We start from the raw sequence: 21,625 nt of genomic DNA on the forward strand, positions 1-21,625 counted from the left end.
AGGTGTGTGCAGCAAAAAAAAATGCAGACAAAGTAAAGGAGGCAAAAGGAAAGAATACTTGTGATGGGAGGTGACAAGGGAAACAAAGTTCTGAGTTGGGCCCTTTCATTCTGGTAGGCTAATGTCAACACTGCTTACACAAAACAAGGGAGAAATGTTATTCTCCCTATAGGGCTGGTCTACATGCAGTCTGTACATTCATTTAACTGCCCTGGTTTAGAAACAGCTTTAGTGAAATCAGTGCAACCACCACACCCCCAGCGTGGACACTTTCACATCAGTTTGAATGTCTTTTAGCTTAAGTTGGCTTGTAATTAAACTAAACTAATTTAATCGAGTGATTTAAAAAAAGTGTCCACATTAGGGATTACCCTGATTTAGCTAAAGCTGTTTCTAAATAGTGCACAAATTGTGTGTAGATGTTCAAATCATTTCTACATAAACTTTTCTTACTAATGGGACAACACATACAGAGAAGCAATTAGAGATATTTCCTCCTAAAGTCCCTGGTTAAATAAAGCATTTAAGAATATGCTTAATTTTAAGTGTATGAGTAGTCCCACTGACTTTAGTGGGACTACTCATTTGCTTAAAGTTAAGCACATGCTTAAGTGCTTTGCTGGATCACAACAATAGTGACTAGAATCAACTATTTTAAAAGACAATTGTTTTCTGAAAATATTTCAATACTCCTTCAAATATTGTAAGGTGGGTTGTTTTTTATTAGCAAAATGAATCTTAGGCACAGACTGGTTAAGTGACTTTCCCAAAGTCACATGGAAGTCAGTGGCAAAGCTGGGAATAGAAACCAGATGTCCTGACATCCAGACACGTGCCTTAGCCACAAGAACACCCCTCCTCTCTTATTCAGGGCAAGTTGTGTTTAGTTTCAAGTTTGTGCTCTGAATTTAGAACTAGAAAAATATGTATCTATAAAGCACAGTCTGCTTTAAAAAAACAAAACAAATACAAATCCTCATAATAGTACTCACCCGGCAAAATATTTGATTGGTTTCGTTCAATATTCTTGGACTTCTCTTCATTTCCACCATTTCTATTTACTGAATCTGTGTGTAATGTAACCATTAAATATATTGTATATAAGCTATTTATTATATTAGCCTTGGTAAACAGACCTTAAATATTTTCACTCATCACATTTTAAGAATTTAGGAGCTGATCCAAAGCCCTCTGAAATTACTGCAAATCTTTTTATGGACTTTAGTAGGCTTTGGATCAGGTCCTAATTGCTAAATCCTCTCTTTGACTTCGCTTTCACACAGCAGTCCTTTATTGAGGGATGCTCTGAAAACCAAATGCACTCAAAATATAATAGAAACAGAATGCTATGAACAGACTTGGAAGAAAGAAAGATTGTTATTTCACTGTACTTGCAAGGCACTCAGATACTATCATGTTGGGGACACATAAATGTATAGTCACTCTAGGCCAGTGGTTCTCAACCCACAGCCCACCTACGGCCTAATCAGCACACAGCTGGGGCCCATGTAACATCCTCAGGACCATACAGGTAGTATGCATACTGTGTGGATATGGCCCACATAACACACATAGCTGCATATGTGGCCCAATATGGTAAATAGGTTGAGAACCACTGCTTTTCTCTCTTAAAGCTGCACTCTCCCCCCTTTGTCTCCTAATTCTCATTTATTTTTGTGGTCTTAATTCTCTAAAGCAGGGATCAGCAACCTGTGGCACGTGGCACACCAGGGTAAGCTGGTTTGTTTACCTGCCACATCCACAGGTTCAGCTGATCGCGGCTCCCACTGGCCGCGGTTCACCGCTCCAGGCCAATGGGGGTGGCGGGAAGCGGCGGCCAGCCACATCCCTTGGCCTGCACAGCTTCCCGCAGCCCCCATTGGCCTGGAGCGGTGAGCCGTGGCCAGTGGGAGCTGCAATTGGCAGAACCTGGGGTAACACGGCAGGTAAACAAACCAGCCCGGCCTGCCAGGGGACTTATCCTGGTGGGCCATGTGCCAAAGGTTGCCGATCCCTGCTCTAAAGTCACATTAGAGTCTTACAGATAAGAGGAGAGCAGTAACTTGATTTTTTTTCATTTGCAAACAGGAACATAAACGTTTATGGAAGCCCATTAACATATAACCAACAATTTGCCATTCATTTTATACAAAAAGAATTTAAAGGGAGTGTAAAAATAAGAAAACGACAATGATTTACTACATGAAATGAATTACCGGTACTACTTTGTATCAAGGAAAATTATGGAGATGTAAAGAAGTAAAGAAAATACTGAAAACTATTTTCATAAGACTGTCTTCTACAACATGCTGATTCCTAAAGGAAAATAGTTTCTCTATATACTTTTGTGAGCCTACTCACGTTACTGACTCACTTAAACCACATAAGTACTTCTTTGCATGAAAACAAAAGTATGAGTACTGCCTCAACAGCATGTGGTTGAAGACTTCCTGTCATTTTGTGCAATCTCTTAGCCGCTTGTAAATACAAGGTAGAGTGGTGAATGATGCACTTCCCCTCTGGTCCTCATGTTAGTTAGGATATTCTCTTCTTTACTACCCAATGGTTGTGAAGGAAAAAATCGTAACTTCCTCCAATTATTGAAATTTCTAAATCTTTAGACAGAAAATAAAAAAAATAGATCAGACTAAAATTTGTCCATTGCTATAGGCAGGCTTAAATTGGAGAGAGGGAGAAGGTACGGCATGTCAGAACCTTTCCCAAGCTGCCACTTTGTGCACAAGAATCTCAAGATTTTTTTTTAATTAAGTCTTTTCTGTTAACTGATGCCACATTGTGTGCCCAAGTTTACAGACAGACTGGAACAATAGCTCTAAGAGGGGTGAATTTCCCCATTCATCACACAGGGCATTAACTCAGTTGCTGCTGTATTTCAAATATAACTAACATCTCATTTTGGCCTCATGAATGTGGAGATATTGCCACTTGATTGGAGGGGAGAAAAATAAGGTGGAGTCAAGGCATCCAGGAGAACCTATCGGTATATTTCAACACCACTCAGAGTTAAACAAGCCTAGAGGACATGTACAATCATATTATCTGCTCAATCTATCATGAGTGGCCTCTCAAGCAGACAGCTTCTTTTGTGGGAGGACACTGGAAGAGTACCTCTATCTTTTTTCTTTTAAAAATTTGACTCCGGCTATACAGAGTTTGTGAAAATGTCATAACAATTAGCTTTTCTTATAGCATTTTCATTTAGGGCTTGAGCCTACCTTTTGACAGGACATACAAAGATGTTACAATCATTACAGGATACACATGCATGAGTGTAGAAGCTTAGGATATATGGCAATGTGCACTATATTAAAGTGCATATTTGAATCCTTGATCTCTGCTCATCAGTAGCTTGGAAAGAGATAATACTAATGTTGCTCCAGGCATTAACAGAGGGACTGGTAAAAGTTATAAAATTGTGCCAGATAGCTTTCTCCACACCAGGACCAATGCGTCTAAAACTAATTCAGTGCAAGATAGAGTAAACAATATCAAAGACAACAATTACCCTTTGCCTACTACATAACAGATATTGGATCCTGTCTTTCGGAGCTCTCTAAAGATTTAAGTGTCAAGAAGAGAAAAGATCTAACAGATTAATGTTTTTCTGCCTACATATGAACCTTTAAAAAAACAAAATTAAAAAGAGAACTGGCTGAATTACTGCTACGAAGCAAAGTAAAAGTAACTTATATTGGAAACCACAGAAATCCTTAATGTTTCTGTCTTCTCTGAGCTCAATAGCTTACTTTTTTATTGCAAATTTTGTACGTTAGTTTCAGACAATCATAGTTTGGCAGATTATTTATGCTTCAAGAGACAGAAGCGATCTAATAAACTATTGTGTATTTATACATCAGTATCTGCCCTCTGCCCCCCAATCCTAAGGTGCTTTATGGAGGTACATCCCCATTCTACCTATAGGGAAACTGAGGTACAGAGAGGTTAAGTAACTTGCCCGTACAGACACACACAAAGCATTTAGTCACAGGGATGTTCTATTTCAAGAAAAATAATTCTGATTGACACTGACCATGCTGTCTTTTTGACTTACTGCTGCGTTGTGCTCTAGCATAAAGTACAACCTGCTGCACAATTTCAAGCTGCTCTTGAATCCCAGGAAAATGGAAATCTGTGCATTCTTGGCAAACTGTTGCAAAATCTAAAAGAAAGTAAGTTTAAAACACAAGTTGCAGCTTTTGTCTGCGAATATTATATAATTTTGTGCTAGTACTCTAGCAAGCTAGTGAGAACAGCAAACGTATCTACTGTGCACCACTTTAAATTCAAACAATTTACAAGAGAGTTAAAACATTTTTTAAATAAATGGATTATTTAAAAAGGAAAATCTTCAAAGACTGATATTACATACCAAGTAACCTAAAAGACCATGCCTGAACCAAACAAATAAATACTGTGGGCATAAATTAGTTTTTTTTCTTATTTTGTAAGACATATACATTTGAATGCTGTAACCTCTTTTGTTGGTACCTACCATAAATATTTTAGTGAAATGTGTCAGAGTGTTAGTTACCAACAACTGGTATGACTGCTAGTGTAAAAAGTTATGTGCTGCAGACAAAATGAAATAATAGATAAATTTCTCACACAATGTATCTAGGAAGCCAGAATCAGTCTTTCAACACCAAAAACACAGACCTTACAACTACAGAAGAGTGCCCCAGCTGGTAGCAGATTCCTTATCCTCTCTGTGAACAACAACATGCATCTCCTTAGATCAAAGTTCAATTTTGGTTCAAAATTAATTACTATTAGTATTTCAGATATGCATAAAGGCTCCAACCAAGATCAAGGCCCCATTTTGCTAGGTTCTATATATATATATTTAATACACACACACACACACACACATACACATATACATACACATATACATACACACTTTCTGAGTAAGTGACTGATCCCACCAAGGCTTCTGTCTTTCAAAACCACTCACACATCTTTAACTTTACTCACACAAGTAGTTCCACTTGGTTCAATGGGACTACTCACCTGAGCAAGGATAAGGATTTAGAAATCTTTGCAGGGCATAATAATATACACATGCTTCACATGGATAGTTCTAAAATATCTGCAACACTGGGGCTAAATAAGCAAGGCTATCAAAGTATGTTATAAGACTTTCTTTCTTCTACTGTACTGAGCACACTGTCAGCCCTGAACAAATAACATGGCCCTGATCCCACAATGCTTACTGCATGGGCAGACCGCTGTGCACCTATGGAGCCCCATTATCTTCATTGTGGCTCTACAGTCCACTTGTAGGTTTATGTTGCAGGATCAGGGCCTAAGAATTTTCCTCCAGTCCCTCTCTAAATAAAAGTCACCAGGTTCAAGTTTGTATTTGTTATTAAAAACAAAATGAATGGGAAAATATCTTCAAAATGTGTAGAGCGCACACAGTGCTTTTATCAGAGGGGTAGCCGTGTTAGTCTGGATCTGTAAAAGCAGCAAAGAATCCTGTGGCACCTTATAGACTAACAGACATTTTGCAGCATGAGCTTTCCGGGGTGAACACCCACTTCGTCGGATGCATGTGCTTTTGCTATTATTTGCTAAATAAGGAAGCTAATGATTGAAAGGTTAGGTAGTAAGCATTTTTATATACCTTGTTGACCTCCATGGTATGTGACCTGGTTAATCTTAAAAGGGCTTTTGGGAAACAGAAGGCAGAAGACATTTCCCCACCTTAGCTCTAAGGTCTAATTAGTTGTTGCTATATATGATAGAACAGGGGTCGGCAACCTTTCAGCAGTGGTGGGCCAATTTTCATGTATTCACTCTAATTTAAGGTTTCACTTGCCAGTAATACATTTTAACGTTTTTAGAAGGTCTCTTTCTATAAGTCTATAATATATAACTAAACTATTGTTGTATGTAAAGTAAATAAGGTTTTTAAAATGTTTAAGAAGATTCATTTAAAATTAAATTAAAATGCAGAGCCCCCTGGACTGGTGGTCAGGACCTAGGCAGTGTGAGTGCCACTGAAAATCAGCTTGCGTGCCGTCTTCGGCACCCGTGCCATAGATTGCCTACCCCGTGATAGAAGTTGCTGCCTTTTTTAATCTTTGTTTATTATGACTTTTAAATAATTGTCAAGGACATCTAGGGATTAGGACAAGCAGTGTTTTGTCTGTTTTGATAAACTGAAATAAGTAAAAAAATAAAAATAATTATTGTGAGTATGAAACATACTTTTAGGATCGGAAGCAGCCTAGAAATAGTAGTAATGGCAATTATATCATGCTGCAGTTTCTTCTGCTACTCTGTTTTTATTCTCTTGGAATACTTTGCTTCTCACTGGAAGTATTTTTTAAGGAAAGGATACAACAGGATGTCAAGGACAGGACACCCAACCAGTAACAGTGGCTCTGGCCAAAACAAACATTTGAAATGTAAACATTTTTGTACTGAATTTCAGGAGGAAGCTGGGAGAGGTCTGTAATGTGGTTCAGAGAAAGCCGATGTGGCCAAGATTGGAACTGGGGCAAATAAAATTTCAGTTGCCTTGCCCACAGTGGCTAACCATTTATACAAGTCTAGCTATTTAAAAGGAGTGCTCTCACAACTGCTACCAGTTCTGTTTTCTGGAGTAGAAAACACATATAACTTTCATTGACTTCCATTCAAAAATTTGCAGTGCTCAACACTTCTGAAACGCAGGCCTATTTATTTTAGATGCCTAAATATGGATTTTAAAGCCTAGCTTTAGGCACCCAGTTGTGAAAACCTTTATCTTTGTAAAAGGTATAGGCAGTACAACACACTCTGGAAATACTATTAATTATTATTAAGCAAGTTCCAGAATGGGAAAGTGAGAGAGAACCAGACATTTAAGACTATTTTAGTAGTTTGTTGGAGGACAGAGATAAGCTGAAGCAAATTCAGCTACAAGATTTGAGATCTGTCAGATAGAGAGAGAAATGGAGGACTTGTGGTAAAATCAAGTTTTATAGGAATTGCTTCTTTTTGAGAAGGGATAGGGAGCAAGAGTACATTCTGCAAGGGTAACTTTGGTGTTCGCTTCAACAGTGCACTGAATTAGACGACGTACCTCTTTTGATGCCACTGTATGAACTGATTCGGTTGTCTACCAATAAAACCAGGCCACAAAGAGAAGTTGAATAAAGTGACAATGCAGTTTGAAGTCTGTGAAGCTTTACTCCACTTCGGTGATTGCGTTTGTGTTTACAGAAGTCCAGTATATCAGCTCTCAATAATCTCAAATTATGCATAGTTTTCAACTGGGCTCCTGTGTAGAAAGCAAACCCAAAGAGCGCTGAATCCAAACAACTTCAGATATATTACTAAATAACAAACTAGAGTTTTCATTGCTATCAACCCTTTAATGCTCAAATATGCATTGTGTATGTGTGTGACCAAAACTTAGAATGGAGATACACAACAAATAATCAAATGAGGGTAATGAGTGAGGTTCTTTTCTTTAGCATCTATAAAGGTGTCAAGATTTTATACTACCGATAGTAGCAATTTACAAGACTAAAAGGTCTGATAAGACAAAGTGTATGTGATAGAGGAAGGTAAATCTAGGCCTCTAAACAAGTCCCATCCTCCACCATGGGACAGAGGATGAAATATGTAGGTTGTCAGCACATGTCAAATATTAAAAACATACAATTGCATAAACAAATTAAAACTTCATTTTAAATATTTAATTTTTGGAAATTCTTTTTTTGGAGTTTAATCCAACTCTTAACTTTTGTCATTGACTTCAACAGAAGCTGAATCAGACTCTATGTAAAAAAACAACAACATTTGATCTGTATCCTGAAATTTTCCCTAGAAAGAGTTTTTCAGTTAGCTATTTGCAAGGCTATTGTTTAAATACAACAGATCAAGATGCCTTATTCTAGGTATTATTTTAATACTTTGTCACTTATTCTAAGCTCTAAGTATGAACAACACATTATTCTATATAATTATACTTCATCTTAATGGCTTATTGAGAATTCAGTGCTCAATTATCTATGGGATCATGTTACTATACTTACCCAAATGAATAGTAAAACTTTCTTCTAACTGTCTCTGCTCTTCATAAATTCTTCCATTTCCTTCTACAGATTCTCTCAGCTGACTGGGTTGAACCTTAATTTCCTCACTGAAATCCAATAAAATACATTTAAAAGCTCTAGAAGGTTTATCATTAATGCTCTTCTTTTCCAAGGCAGAAATTTGTTTTGTTTTGTTTTGTGTTAGGGACATACAAATTTTTCCCAACTGATCCGTGGAAGCCAAAAATCTGCATATAATTTGCATGAAACAGAGCAGATTGCTGCAGCCTTATAATTACAATACAGCGGTATGACCCAGAGAGATTACAAATCCCAGCTCTATCCTAAACTGAGCAGAAGTCACAGATTCCACTATAAGGAGGGGAGATTTAAGATTAAAAAAAAAAATATTGGATTTCCCCTCTTAACCTAGCTGTTGAGAGCATCCAGTAAATAATTTTGCACTTGCTGGATTTTATAAAAATCCATTTGTGGATGTTTTAAAATGGGATATCAAAGGAATGTCAGCTTCAAATTAGACCTACTTTTAAATCGTTACAATCTGGTAGGAAAGCCTTTGAACAGTCCTTTAAAAAAGAAAAAAATCCACCACTGTTTGCTCATAATGAATGATATGAAAGTCTCCATTTCTTTTGTGGTACATTAAGAACACAAGCTCCCCTTTCTGAATTCCCCGGCAGAAGACAAACAGTGTTTTCAGAAAACACTGTTGTCAACATGCTTAGTGCAGCTCATGCACAAATAAATAAAGCATGTTTGTTTCTGCAACATTAGAAGAAGACTAAGACATAAATGTCACAAAAAAGGAAAAATAAAAAAGTAACGAGCATCGAATTGAATAACTGTATTATTTTTAAAAACTGAGACTTTTATTCTCTCCATTGTGTAAATAGCATCTTCCAAATCAATTAAAGTTAATCATTAAACACTTTTCAGTCTCCTCTCAGAACTGGGTGCAGCTGAAACAGTAAGAGATGGCATGCTGTATTAGCACTTCCAAGGTGCCCCATCTGTTTCTGCACAATTAAAGCTTTAATTAAAAAATTAAGACTCCAACTTTTGTAACTGTTAGTAAAGTTCTCAATCCTGTGAACTCTTGTGAGTAGTCCTATTAAAAACTCAACAGGACTACTCCATCCACCAGCATTTGCATAACTGGGGCCTAAGTTCGTGTAGCTCCGTTTTTGGGAACCACCTGACTTGAGACCTTGTGCATGATTTTCAGATGTGCTAAGGACCTACAGCCCGTGCTACTCTGAAAATCAGAAACAAGGGTCAGAAACTCAACTAGTATATACTGACAACTCTGGAGTTACACCAGCTTACACCCAATAAAAAACCATCCATAAATGACTTCAGAATGCATTCTGGAACATTCTATTAGAAATATACATTTTAAATAGTAAGGTAAAGTAGGAAGACACAACTTAAAGACATAATTTAAGCCCATGCAAAGAGTTATACATTTTCTCTCTTCTATAAAAGAACACGTGATGGTTCTATTTTCAGTGGCTCTTAGCCTTTCAATATATATTTTCAATTTAAATCACTATTAGAGAACAGTTACTAAAAAGCGAGTTCTGTACATTACTGTAGTTGAACAGAAAGAATATTTAAAGAGAACTTTACAGCAGAGCTAAATACCTGATTGAGATGTTGTTGGGATTTTTTAGATCTTGATGAAGTTTTATCACCCATTCCTGATACTCCTGTTTTTGGATGGCAGTGGACTGTTTTAGTTCACTGGTCCATTTATTCTCCAAAACCTAAAAGTAGACATCATTCCAACCAAATCATTTTTCTTTCTTAAGACAATTCTTTGCATGATTTACTCCAATTCACTGAACTTAATTTACCTGTTGGGATTCAAAATGCTGAGCAGCCAATGCATTTACATCTTGATCTGTTAGCGACTTTCCTAGTTCTTGCATCACCTTATCCATTTCTGCTCCTTGTCTAAATCAGAAGCCAATCATTTAGACCAATGCATAGTTACATTAAGCAAACTTTCTGGATGTCTCTGCCAATGTTGAAAGCTTAGCTACTTATAAATGTCAATTACATCATCAACATTTTCATTCTCAAGGTAGGTTTAAATATAAAATTAAGCTTGAAGGCAAAAAAAAATCAGAAATCCAGAGCCAAACCCACCCAATTTATCCACATAAGTAGTACAAGGGACTTCACTGGGAATATCTGTGTAAAGCAAGCAAATTTTTATGCAACTTTTTATCCAGTGCTAACAAACCATGTATAGGATGATTTGTTAGCATCAGATAAATGCTACTGGTTGACTCCTTTTAAAAGTGAACTTTTTACACACGGTTTGAGGATCAATAACACCAACCATTTTTTAAAAAGTCAATTTTCACATGTGCAGTAGCAACTTTTCAAATCTCAGCATATCAGAAGGCTGTCATTGTTTTGTTTGTTGAAAATAGTTTAAATACAGTTTATTTTAATCCTTTTCCCTTTAAAAAATTAAAGCAGGTGAAGTGTGTTAAATTAAGCAACCTGGATACTAAAATCCTTTTTACAGAAACAGAACAGGACAAGCTTCTCCCAATTCTTAGCTGGAGGGAGTATCTGTTGTGTTGAAAGGATAGTTTAACTTCCGAACCCATTCAGTCCTGTGAGACTATCAACTGGTAGTGTTTCTGTGATGTGGATACCTAACCACCAGAAACTGGACTGAAACTACAAAATCATTTTATATTGAACAACTTCAAGTGTGAGCTACGTTCAAAGTAAGAAAGATTCAGTATCACATAACCACCAATCATCTGAGCCAGCTCAGCTAAAAACTCTCCTTTGTCACTTGCTTCATCATTTCTTTTGCAGGCACACTTTTCTCCAAGCAAAGATCAGCTCAACATAGCACAGAACTGGCAGCAATACCTGGCACTAAACATCTATTTAAAACCTAGGGACAGGGTTTTCGAATCAGGTCATGTGTAAATAGACTATATAATGCCTACAATCAATTGGTGTAACTTCAATAGTCCCTTACATATGAAGATTCATGGTCATGCAAAGTACATCACTGCCCCAATATAACGCAGTCGTGGAGAGCCAAAATCCCTACCATGTTATAAGTGAAATGCTGTTATATTGGGGTAGCGGTGGCAGGGCTGCAGCGGTGATTTAAAGAGCTCTGGGCTCCGGCCGCTGCGGGGAGCCCGGGCCCTTTAAATCGCCAGCCCAGACCCACTGACGCAGCCCCTGGTTAGTGGCAGCAGGACTCCAGCAGTGATTTAAAGGGCCCTGGGCTCCCTGCAGCAGGTGGAACCCAGGACTCTTTAAAGCGCCGCCGGAGCCCCGCTGCTACCGCGCTATATGCAAACCCGTGTTATCTCGGGTCGTGTTACAGCAGGGTAGCGGTGTATATGAAAATAAATTCCACTGAAGTCAATACACAGTTATGCCATAGCAAAGCTCTGCAAGACAGAATGTGGAGCTATTTCCATGTGCTCTTTTTTCTGCTTATACATACAGGTGATTCACTGAGAAAATAATTCACTAGTAGTCAAAACCTCACACTATACCCATATTGTAGCAATTTAATGTCTCCATAACTGTCATGAATAAAGTAACTTCATACTAGGAGAAAAAACTAAATATGTGTGCATGCACTGTATAATGTGGGCATAATATCAGAAGGTTGATGTTTTGAGACTTTTACCTTCATTTGCTACTCAACAAGCTATGTAATTGGGACATTTTGGTGTTAATACAATGAAGCCTGTCCCTTTTAAACTAATATTTTATATTGTTATATATTTTTCTGTATAATAATGTTTCAGCTTAAGCTTTTATTTCTGCTCTAAAGAGGAAAGCATTGCATATACTTTCCCTAGTGGATAAAGAGGCTTTTGCAGCTTTTCAACAGTCTACCCGTTATCTAGAATCCAATGTTCCAATAATATGTATTATAAGCTATAATCATTGGCTTGAGTGGAGGTCTTTTCTCCCTCTTTTGATGTGAGGAAGTTGATGGTTTGCATTACTTAAGGCACATTAAAAGGTACTGGAGCTTTTGTATAGGGGCCTTTTTGCGTTTTCTAGACTCTAAATAAATAAATGTTGCATTGTCTATATACTACATTCCTTTTTAAAATACAACAGGAACGTAAGGATGGCCATATTGGGTCAGACCAATGGTCCATCTAGCCCAGTATCCCATCTTCTGACAGTAGTCAGTGCCAGACACTTCAGAGGGAATGAACAGAACAGAGAACTCTTCTCAGTCTGCTTTGGACTTAACTATCCTGAATAATTTTGTATTGTCTGCAAACTTTGCCACCTCCCTGTTTATCCCTTTTTCCAGTTCATTTATAAATATGTTGAACAGCACTGGTCTCAATACAGATCCCTGGGGGACACCACTACTATTTACCCCTCTCCACTGTGAAAACTGACCATTTGTTCCTACTCTTTCTTTTCCGTCTTTTAACCAGTTACTGCTCCATGAGAGGACCTTCCCTCTTATCCCATGACTGCTTACTTTGCTTAAGAGGGTGAGGGACCTTGTCAAAGGCTTTCTTAAAGTCCAAATATACTATATCCACTGGATCACCCTTGCCCACTTTTGCTGAGCCCCTCAAAGAATTCTAATACATTGGTGAAGCAAGATTACCCTTTACAAAAGCCATGCTGACTCTTCCCCAACATATCACGTTCATCTGTCTGATAATTCTGTTCTTTACTATATTTTACTTTCGACTAATTTCCCTGGTACTGTAGACTTATGGTCTGTAATTACCAGGATCACCTTTGGAGTCTTTTTAAAAAATTGGCGTCACATCAGCTATCCTCCAGTCATCTGGTAAAGAAGCTGATTTGACAATAGGTTACATACCAGTTAGTAGTTCTGCAATTTCATATTTGAATTCCTTCAGATCTCTTGGATTAATACAATCTAGTCCCGGTGACTGACTACTGTTTAATTTATCAATCTGTCCCAAAACCTCCTCTAGTGACACCTCAATCTTGGACAGTTCCTCAGATTTGTCACCTAAAAAGAATGGCTCAGGTGTGGGAATCTCCCTCACATCCTCTGCAGTGAAGACCAATACAAAGAATTCAGTTAGCTTTTCTGCAATAGCCTTGTCTTTCTTGAGTGATCCTTTAGCATCCGGTGGCCCCACTGATTGTTTGGCAGGCTTCCTAATTCGTATGTACTTAAAAAAATTATATATTCCACAATGTATGTGGAACTTGGACATATTAATGTGATTCAGATTATCTTAGCTTTTACATTTTCTAGCTTTTGATTAGACTCAAAGTTGAAACAGTTATTACATGGAGTTACATTTTTGTATTTTAACTGACCAGTATTCTTTTTAAAGAAGGAAAAAGCTAAAATAAGCCTTATATTGCTAACTGTTCATTTACAGAACTTGTAACAGAGTAATATAGAAAACATCAAGTTTAATGAGACATTTTAAAAATACCTTTCTCGTAATTTTTTCAGTTCCACGTCTCTTTCACTTATTAATTCTGAGATACTAACAAAATAATTGTGTTCCAGGTTTAACAGAGTTTCAGAAGCTGGAGAGTGTATCAGATCATGGTACACATCTGCAAAATCTTCATCCCAGCTGGGTTCTTCAGGTCTTGCATGTTCTAATGTTGTCTAGAAAGTAATAAAGTCAAATATTTTAAAGAATGCTATGCAAATTTTTAAACAAGCATACAGAACCAAAATCACTTAAAATGACAGAGTTAATTTTTGTGCCAATGTACACCGTTCAAAATTTAAAATTTTCCTTTTCTAGTTTGGCTTCTCTCCCCCATCTACTTTTTTCTCTTCCATTTCTCCATTCCATCTTCTGTTTTCCCTTAATTTCTATCACAACCATTCTCTCCTCCAGCACATTAGGGTGGAAATAATAGAACAGGGGCTGCTCAACCTCCAAATGTGGATGAGCTGATAACCCTACATAACATTCTCTATCTGAAACTGAGTTTGAATAAAAATGATTTATCATCTCCTACCTGTGTAAATATTTAAAAAAAAAATCAGTTAAATCGTTTCCAATTGGATCTCTTCAACAAAAATTCCTACTGATCTGTGTTCAAAAGGGGCCAACACATCAGTATCAATAGGAAAAATCTTAGGCAAAGGATAAACTCTGCCCCCCATTTACATTTGTTCAACCCCATAAACTTCAATGGGAGTTGCTGACCTTTAATAAAGGGCAGCATTTGACCATGAGGGCTCATTTCTGCAAACTCTTACTGAGTAGTCCTTTCAATGGATAGTTCCACAGACATGATTAAGAACTTGCAGAATGAGCCCTCAGATTTTATCTGAATAGCCAAATTATCACCACACGGGGTGATCAGTAAAACTGAATTTCAGTGTAATTTCTAATGCTGCCTACATACATTTTGAAAGACTACACACGTAGCAAACCTCTGGAAATTCATATTTCTGACTTTGCCCTGGTCTACACTATGAGTTTAGGTTGAATTTAGCAGTGTTAGATCGATTTAACCCTGCACCCGTCCACATGACGAAGCAGTTATTTTCGATTTAAAGGGCTGTTAAAAATCGATTTCGGTACTCCTCCCCCGACGAGGGGATTAGCACTGAAATCGACCTTGCCGGGTCCAATTTGGGGTAGTGTGGTCGCAATTCGACGGTATTGGCCTCCGGGAGCTATCCCAGAGTGCTCCATTGTGACCGCTCTGGACAGCGCTCTCAACTCGGATGCACTGGCCAGGTAGACAGGAAAAGGCCCATGAACTTTTGAATCTCATTTCCTGTTTGGCCAGCGTGGCAAGCTGATCAGCACAGGTGACCATGCAGAGCTCATCAGCAGAGGTGACCATGGAGTCCCAGAATCGCAAAAGAGCTCCAGCATGGACCAAATGGGAGGTACTGGATCTGATCGCAGTATGGAGAGATGAATCCGTGCTATCAGAACTCCATTCCAAAAGATGAAATGTCCAAACATTTGAAAAGATCTCAAAGGGCATGAAGGACAGAGGCTATAACAGGGACCCACAGCAGTGCCGCGTGAAACTTAAGGAGCTGAGGCAAGCCTACCAAAAAACCAGAGAGACAAATGGCCACTCCGGGTCACAGCCCCAGACATGCCACTTCCATGATGAGGTGCACGCCATTCTAGGTGGTGCAGCCACCACTACCCCACCCCAGTGCTTTGACTCCGTCAATGGAGTGGCACGCAACAGGGATGCGGGTTTTGGGGACAAGGAAGATGAGGAGGAGGAGGTTGAAGATGGCTCACAGCAAGGAAGTGGAGAAACCATTTTCCCCGACAGCCAGGAACTGTTTCTCACCCTGGACCTAGAGTCAGTACCCCCCGAACCCACCCAAGGCTGCCTCTCGGACCCGCCAGGCGAAGGGATCTCTGATGAGTGTACCTTTGTAAATATTATACATGATTTAAAAGCAAGCATTCGCGGCCAGTACAGCTATTGGAAAAGTCTGTTAACGTGTCTGGGGATGGAGCGGAAATCCTCCAGGGACATCTCCATAAAAGCTCTCCTGGATGTATTCCCAAAGCCTTTGCAAAAGGTTTCTGGGGAGGGCAGCCTTATTCCATCCTCCATGGTAGGACACTTTACCACACCAGGCCACTAACACGTAGTCTGGAATCATTGCATAAGAAGGCAAGGCAGCATATGGTCCTGGTGCTTGCTGGCATTCAAACAGCATCCGTTCTTTATCTCTGTGTTATCCTCAGGAGAGTGATATCATTCCTGGACACCTGGTTGAAATAGGGTGATTTTATTAAGGGAACATTCAGAGGTGCCCGTTCCTGCTGGGCTGTTTGCCTGTGGCTGAACAGAAATGTTCCCCACTGTTAGCCACACAGTGCGGGGAGGGATGAAGCGATCATCCCAGAGAATTGGGTATGTGTGTGGGGGGCAGGGGATGGGGGGGGGGTTAGTTGGGTTTGTGCTGCATGTTAACCCGAAAACTGCAGCCCCTCCTCCTTTTAAATGGCCAACCTATTTTAAATGGCCAACCCAACAGCTGCTTGGTATGGGAAATGAGGGTGCTGCTGTTTGAAACCATTCCCACATGTTATGAAGGTTAAAGAAGCCAAAAGACTGTGTCTTACCATGGCTGCCTGCAAGCCAAATTCTGTTGCCCGGCCCTGCATGAAAGATCTCTCACACCAAACCGGCATACCCTCAGTAAGAGGCAAAATGTGACCTTGTACCGAAAGCACATGTGCTATGTAATGTTAACAGCAAGTTTTACTGTGAAAGAGTCTACCCATTGTTCTCCCTTTTTTTCCCCTCCACCAGCTGCAAATGTTTCAATGCTCACACTATCTTCTCCTTCCCAGGGCAAGCAAAGATTAGAAGGGGGGAAAAAATGCACTCGCGATGAAATGTTCTCTGAGCTCATGCAGTCCTCCCATACTGAAAGAGCCCAGCAGAATGCATGGAGGCAGACAATGTCAGAGTCCAGGAAAGCACAATATGAACGCGAGGACAGGTGGTGAGCTGAAGATAGGTGGCGGGCTGAAGATATGTGGTGTCAGCTTGGTGACAGAAAGCAAGAAGCAATGCTGAGGCTACTGGAGGAACAAACTGATATGCTCCGGCGTATGGGTGAGTTTCAGGAAAGGCAGCATGAGCACAGACCACCGCTACAGCCCCTGTGTAAACAACTGCCCTCCTCCCCAAGTTCCATAGCCTCCTCACCCAGATGCCCAAGAACACGGTGGGGGGGTCCTCCAGGCAGCCAACCACTCCACCCCAGAGGACTGCCCAAGCAACAGAAAGCTGGCATTCAATAAGTTTTAAAGTGCAGTGTGGCCTTGCCCTTCCCTCCTTCCCCACTCCACCTGGTGCTTCCCTCCTCTCCCACCCCTCCTTGGCAGTTATCTCCCTATTTGTGTGATGAATTAATGAAGAATGCATGAATGTTAAGCAACAATGACTTTATTGCCTCTGCAAGCGGTGATCGAGGGGGGAGGGGAAGGTGGTTAGCTTACAGGGAAGTAGAGTGAATCAAGGGTGGTGAGGGGGTTCATCAAGGAGAAACAAACAGAACTTTCACACCATAGACTGGCCAGTCATGAAACTGGTTTTCAAAGCTTCTCTGATGCGCACCACGCCCTCCTGTACTCTGTTAACCGCTCTGGTGTCTGGCTGCAAGTAATCAACGGCCAGTCGATTTGCCTCAACCTCCCACCCGCCACAAACGTCTCCCCCTTACTCTCACAGAGATTGTGGAGTGCACAGCAAGCGGTAATAACAATGGGAATATTGGTTTCGCTGAGGTCTGTCCGAGTCAGTAAACTGCACCAGTGTGCTTTTAAACCTCCAAATGCACATTCTACCACCATTCAGCACTTGCTCAGCCTATAGTTGAACAGCTCCTGACTACTGTCCAGGCTGCCTGTGTACGGCTTCATGAGCCATGGCATTAAGGGATAAGCTGGGTCCTCAAGGATAACTATCGGCATTTCAACATCCCCAACTGTTTCTTCCCAGACCAGAAAGTAAGTCCCTTCCTGAAGCTTTTGAAACAGATCAGAGTTCCTGAAGATGCGAGCATCGTGTACCTTTTCCGGCTATCCCAAGTTGATGTTGGTGAAACGTCCCTTGTGATCCACCCGTGCACTGAAAAGTACACCTTTCAGTTTATGTACTCGCTGGCTTGGTGCTCCAGTGCCAAGATAGGGATATGGGTTCCATCTATCGCCCCACCACAGGTAGGGAATCCCATTGCAGCAAAGCCATCCGCTATGACCTGCACGTTTCCCAGAGTCATTTCCCTCAATAGCAGCAGCTCTTTGATTGCGTTGGCTACTTGGATCACAGCAGCCCCCACAGTAGATTTGCCCACTCCAAATTGATGCCCAACTGACTGGTAGCTGTCTGGCATTGCAAGCTTCCGCAGGGCTATCGCCACTCGCTTCTCAACTGTGAGGACTGCTCTCATCTTGGTATTCTTGCGCTTCAGGGCAGGGGAAAGCAAGTCACAAAGTTCCATGAAAGTGCCCTTACGCATGCAAAAGTTTCGCAGCCACTGGGAATCATCCCAGACATGTAACACTATGCGGTCCCACCAGTCTGTGCTTGTTTCCCGGGCCCAGAATCAGCATTCCATGGCATAAACCTGCCCCATTAACAGCATGATGTCCACATTGCCAGGGCCCATACTTTGTGAGAAGTCTGTGTCCATGTCCTCATCACTCATCACCGCGCTGCCGTCGCCTCCTTGCTTGGTTTTGCTTTTGCAGGTTCTGGTTCTGCATATACTGCAGGATAACACGCGTGGTGTTTACAGTGCTCATAATTGCAGCAGTGATCTGACTGGACTCCATGCTTGCCGTGCTAAGGCATCTGTGCTGAAAAAAGGTGCAAAACGATTGTCTGCTGTTGCTCTGACGGAGGGAGGGGTGACTGATGACATGGCTTACAGGGATGTCACACAGAATGGCCCCCTCAAGGACTGAACTCAAAACCCTGGGTTTAGCAGGCCAATGCTCAAACCACTGAGCTATCCCTCCCCCCACTATTCATGGAGGGAGGGAGGGAGGGAGAGAGGGATGGAGGGAGCAAATGAATACAGATTTGTTTTGTATTCATTTGGTCTCTTTATTGTTTTGATCCATTCCATCTCTCTTATACATCTTAGGTTGGCAGCAGATGATGCAGTACGATTGCTAGCCATCGTGGTCTCCTGGCTGCTTGCCAGAAGACAGTGCAGTACGACTGCTGGCCATCGTTGTCTCCCATTTATGTCCAGGTGTCCCCGGCCAACCTCACCGAGGTCAGCTAAAAGAGCAACCAGGAGATGACGATGATGGCTACCAATCGTAATGCACCGTCTGCTGCCAAAAGGCAATGAGCTGCTGCTGTGTAGCAATGCAGTACCACGTCTGGCAGCACTCAGGAGACATACGATAACAGCGAGTTGAGTGGGCTCCATGCTTGCCGTGGTATGTCGTCTGCACGGGTAACCCAGGAAAAAAAGGCGAGAAACGATTTATTACCATTGCTTTCACGGGGGGAAAAGGGGGCTGATGACATTTACCCAGAACCACCAGCGGCAATGTTTTTTCCCCATCAGGCATTGGGAGCTCAACCCAGAATTCCAATGGGCGGCGGGAACTGTGGGATAGCTACCCACAGTGCAATGCTCTGGAAGTCGACGCTAGCCTCAGTACTGTGGACGCACCCCATCGAGTTAATGGTTTTAATGGTCTTAAGTGGGGACCCACACAATCGACTGTATAAAATCGATTTCTAAAAACTCGACTTCTATAAATTCGACCTAATTTCGTAGTGTAGACATACCCTCAGTCTCACCTCTGTATAAGCTTTAGCCCAAGCATTTGCCAGCTGGTGCATGTCCCCTTCTCCTGATTTCACAGCTTCCAGGGCCGCCTCTGCTTCTTTATCATAATCTTTTATGGATTCTCCTTCAATGAATTGACTAAGAGATTGCTTTAAGTCTATTGTAATAAGAAAAGAATGCATCATTAACCAGAGTTTACTTAGAAATTTCCTTTTATTTTAATTGTTCAAACTGTATGAACATGTACTTAAAACTAAGTTTACTTGACCACACTCCTTCCTCATATAGTAATATGCAGTCAAACCATAAAAACAGCTAAATATTAAAAATTCCTTTAAAATCTCTTAGAAATAATATCATTTTGCTTAGTCTGTCACAGCACATTAATACATATGATACTGATCATTTACAAACCCAATTCTCACCATTTTCTATGAAGCATGGTAAATTGTGCAGGAGCATTAGACGTCCATGCAAGTGACTGGCATTCTCTTGCCCAGGAAATTTGAGAGGCACTGTAAGCACTAAGCGCTGGTTTCCAGCATTGAATTTATACAAAAACTCTCTCTCTCTAGTGCAGGTTTTTCCTTTATTGGCCTTCATCTTCTTTTGTTGATTTTCTGCATAATAAGCAAAACAGCATATTGTATCTTTTATATATATATAGTCACATATTTCAACTGTTAACAAAAAGAAACACAAAACGTGATTTGGCAATAATTAAAATATTCAAGGAAGGGCACATAATAGCCAACATTTAAAAAAAAATGGGTGCCTACATTTAGGGCAGGTCTACACTATAGCTTAAGCTGATATAACTTGCATTGCTCAGGAGCGTGAAAAAGTCCCCTGCTGAGCGACGCAGCTTTTGCTTCTCGCCAAGGTGGAGTAATTATGACAACTGGAGAGTGCTCTCCCGTCGGTATAGTGTGTCTTCACTGGATGTGCTACAGCCGATGTAGCGCCATAGTGTACACTTGCCCTGAGACTGCTAAAATCACATTTAGGTACTTAAATAAGTTGCTTGATTTTCAGAAGTGCTGAGCACCTGGAAGCTTCCACTGATTTTAGTGACTCAATATGGATTTAGCACCCATTTCTGAAAAATGTGGTTTAGGCCCCCAAATTCAAACATGCTATTGGCATAGTGCAAATTACCATCAGTAGCCTTGCTGAAGTCAAATGCTGTGTCCAATAGCATGCATTTGTATGTTCAGACCCAAAGAGACCATATATGTTAATTAGGATTTCACTTCCTCTTAATGCAGATATATTAAAACAGGGAGGGAATATTTTGGGTTAAGTGTACATTTTAGAATAAAAATTGTTTTGAGGGGTTTATACAAATGTAATAGAACAATTTTAACAAGACCTAAGTTACAAAACCTAACATGAATATCTTTTCATGAATTAAAAAACACCACAAATTAGAATACGAAGTGAGTATTCACCCACGAAAGCTTATGCTCCAATACGTCTGTCAGTCTATAGAGTGCCACAGGAACTCTTCGTCACTTTTTACAGCTCCAGACTAACAGGGCTACCCCTCTGATACTTGACAAATTAGAAGTTTGTTTGTATTTAACAGTCCCTTGCAAGGTTTGCAAGTCAAACCTTACAGCATTGTACTAGTCCAAGAGAACAGAAAGTGAAACTGGCTAGTTTATTGTCATATCCAAACTTAGTGCAGTGCAAAAAGTAACCAATAATTCTTTCCCTTTTTACAACCACATACATTAATGAAACAAGGAGGAGGGAGGGCCATGTCCCCTGTGCTTATGTGAGCAGAGGGGACCTGATGCAGCCAGAAAAGAGGTTTGTCGCCTGCAGGACACCATCCTACTATCAGTGGGAAGCTGCCCCCTGGGATTCCTGAGGGTGGGGGAAGATGGGGTGGAGAAAAGCTCTATTGCACCATTGCACAAATGAAGGAGAGAGTTAATGATGTCGGAGATTTTACCCCCCCTCTGACACACCGTCCCCTGTGGCCTGGGTTAAATCAGACTAAATGAGCATAACGACCCTTTCCCGACCTGCGGCGCTAGGAAGGCTGAACGAGAGCCCGGGCGTCTGTCCACGCTGGCCAGCCCGACACGCGCCTTAGCGCCCGGGCGCTGCCCACGCTGGGGAGCGGATCGCGCGGCACCGGGCTTCGTTCCGGGATGACGCAGCCCCGGCTGCGGACAGAACATCCGCGCGCGCTCAGGCGCAGAAACACCCAACGGTCCCGCCCTCTCACCCCGCCCGAGGCCCGAGG

At 40.9% G+C, this 21,625-nt stretch overlaps 1 protein-coding gene across 2 annotated transcripts in view; it reads right to left on the reverse strand.

The window, feature by feature from the left end:
- C1H12orf4 (chromosome 1 C12orf4 homolog) overlaps positions 1-21,625 on the reverse strand; it is a 33,607-nt gene that overhangs the window by 11,796 nt on the left and 186 nt on the right. The window contains exons 1-10 of one of the 2 annotated variants that reach the window (XM_044997072.1): positions 21,402-21,592; positions 19,794-19,988; positions 19,380-19,525; positions 13,526-13,707; positions 9,929-10,028; positions 9,717-9,838; positions 8,052-8,158; positions 7,094-7,291; positions 4,052-4,180; positions 993-1,067 (exon numbers count right to left, since the gene is read on the reverse strand). In XM_044997072.1, the coding sequence (XP_044853007.1) occupies positions 993-1,067; positions 4,052-4,180; positions 7,094-7,291; positions 8,052-8,158; positions 9,717-9,838; positions 9,929-10,028; positions 13,526-13,707; positions 19,380-19,525; positions 19,794-19,971 (1,237 nt within the window). In that variant the 5' untranslated portion in view covers positions 19,972-19,988; positions 21,402-21,592. Of the gene's footprint in view, positions 1-992; positions 1,068-4,051; positions 4,181-7,093; positions 7,292-8,051; positions 8,159-9,716; positions 9,839-9,928; positions 10,029-13,525; positions 13,708-19,379; positions 19,526-19,793; positions 19,989-21,401; positions 21,593-21,625 lie in introns of those variants that run through there. The other variant, XM_044997066.1, reaches the window with a different exon arrangement.

Source organism: Mauremys mutica, chromosome 1 (genome assembly GCF_020497125.1).
Source record: "Mauremys mutica isolate MM-2020 ecotype Southern chromosome 1, ASM2049712v1, whole genome shotgun sequence".
Lineage (NCBI taxonomy): Eukaryota > Metazoa > Chordata > Testudines > Geoemydidae > Mauremys > Mauremys mutica.